Source organism: Python bivittatus, unplaced genomic scaffold, assembly GCF_059951505.1.
Source record: "Python bivittatus isolate LINGU-HERP-01145 unplaced genomic scaffold, Pbiv_v1 ctg000220_np1212, whole genome shotgun sequence".
In the NCBI taxonomy this organism is placed as follows: Eukaryota; Metazoa; Chordata; class Lepidosauria; order Squamata; family Pythonidae; genus Python; species Python bivittatus.
The window spans coordinates 1626895-1640119 of record NW_028277048.1 but is presented as its reverse complement, the minus strand read 5'-3'; the positions used below and the strand labels follow the sequence as shown (position 1 = coordinate 1640119).

Below are 13225 nucleotides of genomic sequence, written 5' to 3'. Positions count from 1 at the left end.
TTCAAAGACTCTGGTAGTGGATTCTCAGGATCTTAAGTGGTCTTTACGTTCTCTACAATGCAATCCTATATATGTCTGCTTGGAAATAAGAGCCACTGAATTCAATGAGATTCTGCAGGCTAAGCTAATAAAATCAAACGTCAGCTGGAAACCCAACCAAGGATGATACAGTACAATTCACAGTCATAGTTGTGACACTACAATGGTTTTTGGCATACACACGTCATCGTTTCCTAATTGTCTATTCACCAGATGTGATGGACTTTAACTCCCAGACAGGATGTCATCCCTGGACATCCTGGATAGGAATTCTGGGTTTAATAGGCAAAACATCTGAAGAGGATTGTGCTGGGAAGACTGTCAGCCTTCCCAGGTAGACCAGATGGGGAAAAACGACCAGGTGAGCTAATTCTACTTTATTGTAAGGCTACATTAACAGAATCCTGCAAGTCTGAAAGTACAAATCTCCCACCCTCTCTTTTACTGCCTGATAAGTTAGGGAGATTCCTTTTTGAGTTTCTGTCCTGTTCCAGGCCAACATACACATGCAGCCCTGTGTAGCTCATTTAGCAGGGCGAGACTCCTTTCTCTCAAGTAATCTCGCAGAGCACCTTTGCTCTACTCTCTTTGCAGCCCACTGAGCTCTTGCATTGAGAGGGCATGGTAACTGTGCCTTCATCTTTGGAGAGTGGCAGCTGCTGTGTCTGCTGGTTGCTGGCCAGCCCAACCTCCTCTGCCTGCTCAGACAGCAGTCCATCCGGTGCGTCTGGAGCTGATGGCTCATTGTCTGTGGGCACTTCTGGATCTGATTGCTTGTCAGTTTCCTCCTCTGACTCCAAATCTGAGTCCACCATGACAGTTTCTTTCTCTGCTTGTTATGCAGTTGTGGGCCACACCCCCTCTTATTTGATCATTCCCTAGGCAGCATCTCTTCTCCCCATCTCCCAAGGTCATTCCCACACACCATTACAGACTGACATGGATCAGTAAATCATATGTGACTATCTGGATGAGGTTTTGGAATGCCTATTAGCAACCCATGGTGTTATGTTGGATATTTCTACTTCATTTTCCTTCTATCTGTCCTACGCACACTCTCTTTATCATTGCATGCAGTGTTTTGTACCAGCTGATTTTTTTTTATTTAATGCCTGTATGGCTGTTGGGTTGTTATTGCAATCAATCATGATGACCCAACATTAGGCCCCAGTCATCAAAGACTAAAAGCCTATAAGGGGACTTCTGGGGAAGAAATGGCGGACTGAAGTCCACTCCATGAAAAGTAGAGCTGATGACTGTGGTGGAATGAAGAGCCAGTGAGTAGATCGGCTCTTCAAAACCTCTCTGGACAAGGAGAGGATTTGATATCATCCACAAATGTTCCGGATAGTTGCTCCTCACAAAGAGTACACAAGACTGTGGTCTTTGGTGGGTTCAGAGTTCTGGGAGACAAGGGAATAGTCATCTTGCTCAAACTGCGGTTGGTGCCTTTGAAAGGACACTGGGCTCACATACTTCCTTTTCTAATCAATTTTTGAAATTGATTGTTAACTGCTTTTCAGCTATTAGGAATCTTTGGATTGACAAGTTTGATAGCACTGGATGATTTCCTTCAATCCTTAGCAAAAGAAGTTTTAACTACAAGTTTAAGAACTTAAAACAAAATGGGGAATAAACAGCAAAAGGGTGATTTTGATTTTAGAAAGTTACAAACAGACTAAGGGTCTAGTCTTGAAATAAGATTTTGGAATTAATTATAAAGAATCCTTCCCATGGGAAAATGATTTTGTTTTGAATTCTCTTTTAAAAGAACATAAGATAAGACTTTAAAAATTGGATGCTTGCGGGAACTAGAAGGAATTGAAGATTACAATTAAAGAGAAGAACACTCAAACGTGACTTACAAATACAGAATAAAGCAAAATTATTTAACATTGGACAAATTGAAGGATATTTTTGAACAATGGACCCAGAAGTTAATTTTATGAGCATCTGCTTCTAAAAATAGACTGTGTTTAAAAGATGTTATGGAAGAGGAACAGGTTTTGCCTGGCAAGATTGAGACTGATTTGAAAGTGGATTTAAAAATGAGAGGCTACAAAAATGACATGGAAAAAGATGTTATACTGGATATCTTAATAATTAAATTGGATATATAAATAACGAACCAAAAGAGTGACCTGGATAATTTTCCTATATTGGATTTACAAAAGAGGTTTGTTAAAACTTTGAAGAATTCTGTGAGACGGGACAAAATAAAAATGAAAATAAATGTCGGGCCTAGCCCAAGGAACTCCAGGAGACCATGCAGAATCAATCCAGCAAGGTTTATTAGCTACAACCCCTTAACAAGAATCTTCCCAGAATGAAACCAGTTCCCAGGCTCAGCCATTTCACACCGATGGAATTTCTTAGGGAGGTGCCAGTCTCCTCTGCTTATCTCTTCTTCGCTCCTTTGGAGATGAGAGCACATTCTTTACTCCCCTCCCACCATTCCAGTCCATCACATCAAATCAGGTTTTAGGACTTTATTTGAAAGGACTAAAGATCAAGATTGCTAAAAGTAAAAGGAAGGAATATAAAGTTGGTTTATTTGATCAAGGTTAAAATAGATATGCCAGATCTCTGGCAACCCTTAATGGACTTTTGCTGATCAAGACTGAATGATGAGGCTTTAAGGATTTGTTTATAGATAAGAGATGGGATATGGGAAGAAGAGATCATTTGTTGTATTTTAGGAGAAGAAAATACTAAAATTGTTTATTCTTGTTGTGATGAAGGGGAAAGTCATTTCTTCATATATTTCTTTTTTTTTTCTTTACTATATTCTTATGTTTTCTTTCTTTGCTATCTTTTTTCTTTTTTTCTTCTCTGCACCTTCTATTGTTTCTTTTTCTTTTTTCCTTTTTTTAGTTTGTATTAGTTTTTATCGTTGTAATTGTAACTTGTAATAAAATTACTGTTAAAAAACTAGTAGTCTATAAAGAGGACATGAAATGCTTGTTTAAGTAGTAAAAACAATAAAGATTCTTGTGGCACCTTAAATAGTCACTGATCCATTATTACATACATTTTCATGTATTATATGTCTCATGATTATATAAGCAATTATGGATTAGCTCCTGTACTAGTAAATTGGTTAGTTGTCAAGGAGGCACAAGACCTTTGCTTGGGCTACAAAAGTCTAAGGAGCACCCCAGTGAAAAAGAGTACACCTTAAATCCCATTTGACCTCAGTCAGGTTGCTTACTTTGATAGTTTTGCTAATGTGGAGAAAAGGCATTTGCAGTGCAAATAAGTACTTTACTCCAATATTACAGCCTTCACTCATTTTTAACTAAGGGGCTTTCTTCATCTGCAGCTAGCCATGATGCAAATATGCCTTGGTAAATCTTTTTTTGCTGCCCTCATCTCATCCCCAGCCCACGAGTGAGACTTAGATTGTGCTTAGCCATGTTAAAATGGTGTTTTCCCGCTTATTGCAACCCTATCCAAGGGCAGCTTCAAAGACTGCAAAATCTTTATGCCTTATTACCCATTAACTTGGAGGGAAATCAAGTGACTGCAGCAGCAGTGTAGGTTAGGGGATGACAATGAAGACATCCACTTTAATGCTGATAGGGTGTTCTGCCACGAACAGAGAGAGAGCACCAGCTCAGTAATGGGGAAACTGCTTTGAGGCTGGCTTACAGGCTAAATTTTTCCAAACATGTTGCATGATGAAGAGAGAACCTGAAGCTTTGGCTCATGACATTCTTATTCAACCTCTTTTGAGCAGCACTACTGTGGCATATAACGTGTGTGTGCGCGCGCACACATACATAGATACACATGCACAAATAACTATATATATTATAACAATGAAGCATAGCCCTTCATAAACTAGTTCTTATTCAGCCTGTTTTCCAATCTAGTTTAAAAAACCACCTCTATTGATGCCTTTTTCCTGACTAACAGTCAATGCAAGCTTGCTGCTTTTCCCCTCTTCCACACATGGTCAGGGGACACACCGTACTCTTGGAAGGCTTGGAGATGTGTACATCCTAGACCACCTAGTAAGGCAGTGGTGAGTCAGCATCTCTGCTAACACTGATCCTTGTCCTAGGCACAAAAATCTGAGGAAGGGCTAAAGGATGTAGAATGACTGGTTGCCCACTACGTTCACTCCTGTATCTGGTGGCTTGGTCCCTGGACTCCTATTCCGAGACTTTTCCATCCAGATGTCATCACTCCTGTGCTGTGAGAATCAGGTAATAGCTAGAGGCAGAGAAACTGTGCTTGTTTGATGACTCTCTTAATGGGAGGTCATGCTAACTTAAACTTAGCCATGCAGTCAGCTAACTTAAGGGAGCTCCTGTCTTACCTTGTACGTGTCCTCCAGTCCTTGATATTGAGAGGTGGCTCCTTCCCACTTAGAACCTGATTTTAGTTTTATTTATTTATTTATTTTATTTATATTTCAAATCTAGATACCGCCCATCTCACGAAAAAGTGACTCTGCCACTTTTCTAAGTTTTAGCACTTACAGTAGGTTCACTCAGAAGATCTGTCTGCTTCATGTTGCAACAGGAATATGAGCTGGTACTAGCAAGTTCTTACAAAGCTTTAGTTCCTATGAAGGAAACATGATCCATAGATAGAAAATTATGTCAGATCTCTATGTTATTCCCCAAGAATTACTATTTATTAGAATTACATCTGCTGATTAAAAGGTTTCAGAGAGTGATGGTCCCAAGCCTGGCCTTTATTTCATGGGGACATCACGCAAATGCAGACCTCTTGTGTAAGTCATAAGAAGTTGGATAAAAAGTATCTGCATAGAGAGGGGATAATTCATATTGGTATCTTATCCCTTAATTATTCAATACTTTATATACAGTGTAATCATCTGTCATCAAGTGTATGGAAGAGAAGACCTATAAAATAGGTCAGACTCTTCAAACAGATGCTGCCAGATGTTTTGGGGCTCCCACTTTCAGAATTCCCCAGCCTTATGTAGATAAATTTGCCCAAGGTGTTGATCCTTGGTCATCCTAGGAGAATATTTTCCAGTGTGGGGTCACTAGCTGTATTCGCTCAAGGTAATGAGCAGTTCATTCCAACACTCCCAAAGGGCATCAGACTGGGAAAGTTGGTGGGCTGACTGTGAAAAGAGAAATGGTGTTGAGAACTGGCTTGAGAGAGAATAATAATTTGAAGAGAAAAAAAGGGAATTCCTCACATAGCGATTGAGACCTCAGCTTCTGAACTGATGTTACTTTAACAATACAAGATTTTCTTCCTGCCTACTGTTCTTTAGAGAATTAGAGTTCTTTTGTTGGAGCCATTTATATAAGAATTTTTTAATTATCATTTTTGTTACAGTTTTCCCATTTCAGCCATTATATTAAATCTCTTTTGTCACAGAGTTGATGTTGCTATAATGACGATAATGATTGTCCTGACTTTTAAAGTAAACGAGAGTCAGAATAGTGCTAATCTACTAATGAAATTTGCCCTTTTGCTTTTTGGAAAATGAAACTTTTAGAAAAAAATAGATATCATAAACATAGTTTAGGGTCTGAAGAAAGTGACTATAGACTGGCTGGCATTTACTTAAAATTTGTGGAGAAAGACTTCCTAAGTCTCAGAAAGATATGTTTGCAGGCCCCACATAATAAAATACTGATAAAGAGAAACTACAGTGGTACCTCGGTTCACGAACTTAATTTGTTCCACGATTCTGGTCGCGAGCCGAATTGGTCGTGAATCGAATCAAATTTCCCCACAAGGTTCAATGTAAATAAGGTTAATCCATTCTGACCCCTATGAACGTGGTCGCCAACCGACTTGGTCGCCAACTGAATAAAATTTTCCCATAAGGTTCAATGTAAATAAGGTTAATCCGTTCTGAACCATATGTATTTTTTTTTAACCACAAAAATATGAAACAAAGTACAGTACAGTACAGTATGAAGAGAGAGAACACTAACCTTGCTTGAGGCGACACCAAAAAGCTTCACAGCAAGTGTCTGTCTGCGACCGTGATCTCGCCTAGAGGAAGCCACGACCACCTGTCAGAGCAGGGAAGATGGCCGTGGGTCGTGTTCGTCACCCGATGCGGAGTTCGCGAACGGAAGCAAAATGTTGCGAACGCTGCTGTCCGTGAACCGAATTGCTCATGAACAAAAGCGTTGGTGAACCGAGGTATTACTGTATGTTTTTGATACCTAATTTCTCATCCATAATGCTTTTTTTAAAAAAACGGAATGGAGTTAGACTAAACATTGTAGGGCACTTCTGTACCATCACTGGTTTCACTCCCCACCCCTTTAGCAACAGTTTGAAAGAGATCCACAGCAGTCTTCACTGTTGGCCCCAAAGGAAGGTTCCTAGTTACGAAGCTGTTGTTCTGAGAAGCTGCCATCCTTGTATCACTTAAATGCGAGCTGAAAGTTATGAAGGTAAAAGATCATCACAGTGGAACTTCTGCAACTGGGGCTTCCACCACAGAGGCTCACGTGTGGCGCAGTGGACTGACTGAGCTTTTGGAGACTCCCTTGAACTTCATTTCAGAGTCTTTTGCGTTCCCTGCACACATTTGGAAACATCTGCTCCCAAAACCAGATCGTTTGTCTGGCTTATATGCATACTGGCATTTTTTCTGTTATCTCCTAGAAATACTTTATACTGTCATGAACTGCAGAATTTAACATGGAAATTGAAACACATTCTGGGAGCCTTAGTGACATTAGGTTCAAATTAAGCCTATACAAATTATGCAAAATATAGAGAAATTACCCTCCAATGAAGTTTTCTTCCTTCCTTGATGACCTTCACATGACCAACCTATCAATAACATCAACTGTACTCTTGTTGCTTAATTCCTGAAGTGGCATTGCCCCAGGCATTGACTAGCCAGGCAAAGGGACCCCAGCTCATCATTGTTAAGGTACAAATGGCAAGACACTTGCCAATCAAGTGGTAAGACCAGCATTTAGGAAAGAGTGGTTGGCTTCTAACTCTAGGGCGGAAATATACCTGCTGAGGGTCGTGGTATTTCAGTGACATTGTTGCGAGGACTGGGAGGTTGGAACTATTTTGCTGTTTTTAAAGAGAGCACCAGGAAGACTGTTTCTCTGTTTTTCTCTTCTATTGCAGCTGATATTGCTCCCAAGAACAAACTCTTCTATGGCTTCCTGAAGCCCTGGCTTGGTAAAACACCTCTCGCTTTATTAATGGATTGTTATGCAAAATTGCTCTAACTCCCAATAATAGGCATTCTCTGCATGGCTAATAACAGAATTTTTAGGAACATTTTTTTTTTTTTTTTAAGTACAGTGGTACCTCGGGTTACGAACGCCTCTGTTAACGAACTTTTCGGGTTACGACTAGCTCCGGCCGCAAAAATTTACCTCAATTTGCGAACTCCGCCTCGGGGTACGAGCAGGATACGCGGCCATTTTCCGCCCCTGACACGTGGTCCGCGGCCATTTTTCCATCCCTGACACGTGGTCCGCGGCCATTTTTCCATCCCTGACACGTGGTCCGCAGCCATTTTCCGCCCCTGACACGTGGTCCGCGGCCATTTTCCACCCGACACGTGGTCCGCGGCCATTTTCCCGCCCCTGACACGTGGTCCGCGGCCATTTTTCCGCCCCTGCCACGTGGTCCGTGGCCATTTTCCGCCCGACACGTGGTCCGCGGCCATTTTTCCGCCCCTGATACGTGGTCCGCGGCCATTTTTTCGCCCCTGACATGTGGTCGTAGGGAGAGGGACCCTCCCTCCAAGCAATAGCCGCCTCCCTGTCCTCCACGCCAGAACGGATTAACGGTAATTACATTGAACCTTATGGGGAAATTTCCTTCGGGTTGCGACCAATTTGGGGTGCGGCCAGAGTCATGGAACGAATTAAATTGGTAACCCGAGGTTCTACTGTACTACTTATATACATACGGGTAGTCTTCACTTAACAAACCTAATTGGGACTGGCAACTCCAGTTGTTAAGTGAAATGTCACATGACCACTCCACTTAGCGATGGCAGTTCCATCAATGGCTGCTGTTGTTTAGTGAATAAGCAAGGATCCACCCAGATCCAAGCCATTCTTGGAAGAAGGTAAGGGATCGCTTCCACTTCAACTCTCCCCAGCCACCTATCTCCCCCATCTCTGCCCTTTTGGCCACTTGCCTACCCATCACCATCAGCTGCCCCTGCCACCTGGGCCTGCCTGCCACCATGCCTGCCACCCTGCATGCCACACTACTGGCCAGGGCCTTCTTTTGCCCTGCATTCTTTCATACCAGTGCAGCCTGGGCCTTCTTTTGCACTGGCCAGGGCCTCCTTTTGGGTGCCAGCCAGGTACTTCTTCACACCAGCACAGCCAGGGCCTTCTTTTGTGCCAGCCTTCTTTCGCACACTGGCTGGGATGATGAGCCCAGCAGAGGGGAGGCAGGTAAAGATGATGACGAAAGTCAGCTGAGGGGGGTGGCGGTGGCAGGAGGGGCAGTTGTAAATGCGAGCAGGCATTAGTTCAAAGCATTTGTTCTGGTGGAAGCTGTAACTTTCATCTCTGATTATCACAAGCCACTGATAGATCCAAGGTAGAATAGCTTAATTTAGTGTCCATCATCGTGGCTGCTTTGATAAGCTTTTTCTTAGATTTGGTGATTTGGGCCAGCTTCCCCCAACCTGATACCATGTAGATATGTTGGATCACAATTCCCTGAATTGCCAGCTGGCACAGCCTACTGGTTGTGAAATCTGGAAATTGTAGTCCAGCATATCTAGAGAATACCAAGTTGGGGGAAGTTGGATTTAGTTTGTATGGAAAGTTGATTAGCTACAGACAATTTTTCAGCCAAGATAATTTGCCTCAGTCAGCCCTAATTTTCCTTACCACAGGAGATGGATTACTACTGAGCAGTGGGACAAAGTGGTCACGACACCGGCGCTTGCTCACTCCTGCCTTTCATTTTGATATCCTGAAGCCTTACCTGAAAATCTTCAATCAGAGCACAGACATCATGCATGTGAGCTCTTCAAAAACTCATGCATCCCCACTTCAGTCTGCCTATTCCCACACCCATTAAACATCTTCCCATCTTAGCACCACTGGTGCAGTCCATCTAGAAGTAGAACTGGAAAGGGAAGGGGATTCTAGGGGCCTTTCTACTTCATCTTAAATGGGCTAATAGGTTATCCCACACTTGCTTCCTACTTATAGGACATAAATATTGCTTCAGTATTCAGCAAACATGGAATATTTATTCATGCATTAGTTGGGTGGGTTGTGCACTTGTCTTCTAAGCTCAGGACCCATGCCTGGCACGTTGAATGGCAAGATCTGGACGTGGGTTGTACTCACGTTCAAGTGGATGCAAGGAAAACCTTGCAGGAATTGGAAACAGGACTAGGTATATAACTCCATTCTTCATAGCTAGGATAAATAGTCTAGCCAGATTATTTCCAAGCATGAGCAAAGAGTTATAATCTGAATGTGGGAGACTGTGTTTTTCCTCTTTCAGATAACATTTTCATAACCTTTGTAATTTAGTCTTAATTATGACTCCTCAAGTGCTCACTGCTCTTTTGTGAACATTGCTTCTAACATTTTGAGACAGAGGTATCATTCCATTCTTACTCAATACATATTGTAATCGGTGCCATATTTCTATGTAGGACGGACAGGCAGAAGACAGACAGACAGAGAGGCGTTTATGTAACCCATTCAGGAACATGTTGAGACCCACCTGCATTGTAAAAGCAACCAGTTCCGAAATGCTGGAATTGTGCCAGTGCAGCTAAGTAAACATGCAACTCTGAGATGGGAGGGAAGAAATAAAGAATGGAGCATAAAGGCAGGAGAAACAAAAGGAAAGAACAGTAATAAGAGAAACACCCTGATTAAGGGAAGAAACCACAATTATTTACTGCAGCTACAATTTCATTACAACAGGGCAGGTGTATAGATATTACAGTGTTTCTCGGGAGGGGGTAGGTTAGCTGCCTTGATTTTGATATGGCAGAAAGATTTAGTTTTTAACACATAAAACAAATGAGTCACAGATTATTCACTATGCATGCAAAGTAGACTGACTATTTCAGGATGGGCAAATGCCTGTTGGGAATAAGTGGACACTAGGATTTACCCTTTCTCTTTTCAACAACATCCTTCTTTCTCCCTTTTTCTCTCTCCTATCTTCCTCCCTTGCCAATGGGTATATTTTTATCACCACTTCAACTTGGGGAGAACTTCTGCCTGCTGAGAAGTTTAGGATTTCTCTGGTTCTTGCTCTGTCACATAATAGCCATTCTGAATGATACCCATTAAGTATCAGAATTTCTGATTTTTTAATTTTTTATTTATATATATATATATATATATATATCAAATTTATCACCATCCATCTCGTTGAAATGACTCTGGGCGGTTTACAGCAGAGATAAAATCAATCTGAATAATAAATAAATTCCAAGAATGATGGAGAATTGGCGAATAACTCAAGGAGTGTCATCAGGGCATTAACCACCCCCAGGGACAATTAGAGTTCCTAACACCCCACACAAGCTGGCAGAGCCAGGTCTTTAATCCTTTCCGGAAAGCTGAGAGGGTAGGGACCTGCCACACTTCCGGGGGGAGAATATTCCAGAGGGTGGGGGCAATAGCAGAGAAGGCTCTCCTCCTGGACCCTGCCATCTGAAATCCTCTCACTGACGTGGTCCACAACATGCCCTCTCTGCCTGACCTGGTGGGACAGGTTGATGTAATGGGGCTGAGATGGTCCCTCAGGTAACTTGGACCCATGCCATGTAGGGCTTTAAAGATGATAACCAACACTTTGAATTGGAACCAGAAGCAAACTGGGACCCAATGCAGCTCCTGCAGTAAAGGTGTTATATGTGCCAATCTTTGGGGCACCTCATATTATCCGTGTGGCCGCGTGTTGAACCAGCTTTAGCTTCCAGATACTCTTCAAGGGTAGCCCCATGTAGAGCACATTGCAATAGTCTAACCGAGAGATAACCAGGGTGTGAGTGTCTGACCGGAGAGCCTCCTGATCCAAGGAGTATAACTGGCACACCCCATGAAGATGGGCAAAGGCCCTCCTGGCCACGACTGCCACCTACTCCTCAAGCTGAAGCCTGTTGTTCTCCATCCAGACCACGACAGCCTCCAGGCACATGAAAGTTACGGCATCACTCAAGTCACCCAGGATGGAGATGTATAACTGGGTATCATCTGCATATTGATGATACCTCATCCCATGGTGGCGGATGATCTCACCCACTGTAGATGTAGATGTTAAAAAGGAGCAGAGAAGTACCGAACCCTGTGGCACCCCGTAATGGAGGGGCCATGGGCTGGATCTCTTGCTCCCAATCAACACCAACTGGGATCGACCTTGGAGGAAGGAAGAGAACCAGCCCAGAATTGCACCACCCGCTCCCAACTCCCTAAGTCGACCCAAAAGGATACCATGGTCAATGGTATCAAAAGCCACTGAGAGCTCAAGAAGAGCAAGGATGGATGCACTATCCCCATCCCGCTCTCACCAGAGATCATCCATGAGTGCGACCAATGCCGTTTCCGTCCCAAATCCAGACCTGAAACCTGACTGGAAGGGGTCCAGATATAGGTCCATATATAGAAATCATACATAGAAATGGAAGGGGTCCCTATATTTAATCATATACCAGTGATTTAGATACAGCATAATCTAACAAAAACTGAAATTAATATTGGGCAGGACCATGATCCTAAACAATTTGGATTCAAAATCTGAAAGTACAGGTATGGCACATTTGAGATATAGAACTTAAGAGTTTTTCCTTGCACAGATATTGATCATGAGCTCTTTTTGCACTAGTTCTCCATCTGTAAGTCTCTTCTACCCTCCATATTTCCATGTTCACTGTGCAGATGTGAACTATCAATATTCTCTCTCATTGGTTTATTTCCCAGGCATTTGCACAGTCCTTTACCCATCCTGGATCACATTTGCCTTGCCCTGGGCCACCTCCCTGGCCTCAGCATCATTTTGTTCTTTTTCTAACTTTGAAGTTTTTTTTATCCTCTCTTTACAGGCCAAGTGGCGCAAACTGACTTCAGCAGGCCCTGCTTCTCTTGACATGTTTAACCATATCAGTCTCATGACTCTAGACAGCTTGCAGAAATGTGTTTTCAGCTATAATAGCAACTGTCAAGAGTGAGTAAACCAGCAGCTTGAAGAAGTGCAATGGAAGGAAGATGGCATGAATATGCTATATTCCTGGAGGCCGATAATTGAGTTCCTTCTCCAGGACATGTGGGCAAACTGAGGCCTGGGCAGCATAGGAGGTGCAAACCCAATTTTTGCAACCTCATTTCTGTCTCTAATTCTGAGAAATAATTGGCATGTTTTTTCAACATGGTGAGGCAAGAAACACATGAAAACGGTAATCTAAGTCCTAAAATAAACTTAACGTTGTTTTATGCAATAAAGAATTCTCCCAAACAACTCCCCCAACTCAGTGGGGAAAAAGAGAAAGTTCTGGGCCAGGCATTAGTGCCACTCAGCCCCATGCATTTTTGCATCATAGCTGTCATCCTCTCAAAACCCAGCCACCAGATGATGGGAGCCTCTGCCTCAGGATAGGAGCCTGAACTTAGAAATAAGCATTGCCTTTATAAATAGGTTTAAGATAAATATTAAAATTGCATTCAGAACTTGTGGCTTCCTATTTAAAAAGTAACAACTCAGAATGGGTGTTACTGTATGTGAGAATACTATTCTTAGTTACTTATGTCTTCAAAGAGGTTCCCAATAGTTTAGCAGCGTTGGATGCGCCTGAAATATTTTACTTAGGGAAAACCAATTCTTCTTTTACATTGAAATATCAAAAATCTTTGAGGTGGTGCTGTCAGAACAACAGGTGTATTAAACTCGCTCTTCTCAAAGTGATAAGATTTTGGATATACTTTGATTCAGTATATCATAGACAGGAATCTTTGGCTCTTTGGATTTTGTCAAATGTCAATTCATGTTGTCTGAATCTGAAGGGAGCTAGAATCCAATAGCATCTGGATAACCATAAATTCTCATTTTGCCAAAATTACTTTTGCCACATTTCAGCCTCACCATACTAACTACTATATACATATACAGTTGTTATTAAAAGTTTTAAAAGTAAGATAAAAACTAACAAACTAATATAGAATAAAGATAAGAGAAAAAAAGAAAAAGACAAAGACAAAAGTGCAGA

At 42.1% G+C, this 13225-nt stretch overlaps 1 protein-coding gene across 1 annotated transcript in view; it reads left to right on the top strand.

Moving 5' to 3' along the window:
• The window catches only part of LOC103054301 (ultra-long-chain fatty acid omega-hydroxylase-like), a 53853-nt gene that overhangs the window by 26254 nt on the left and 14374 nt on the right, over positions 1-13225 (top strand). Inside the window, exons 5-7 of the mRNA XM_088137617.1 lie at positions 7141-7194; positions 8885-9012; positions 12068-12189. Coding sequence (XP_087993743.1) covers positions 7141-7194; positions 8885-9012; positions 12068-12189 — 304 coding nt within the window. The remainder of the gene's footprint in view (positions 1-7140; positions 7195-8884; positions 9013-12067; positions 12190-13225) is intronic.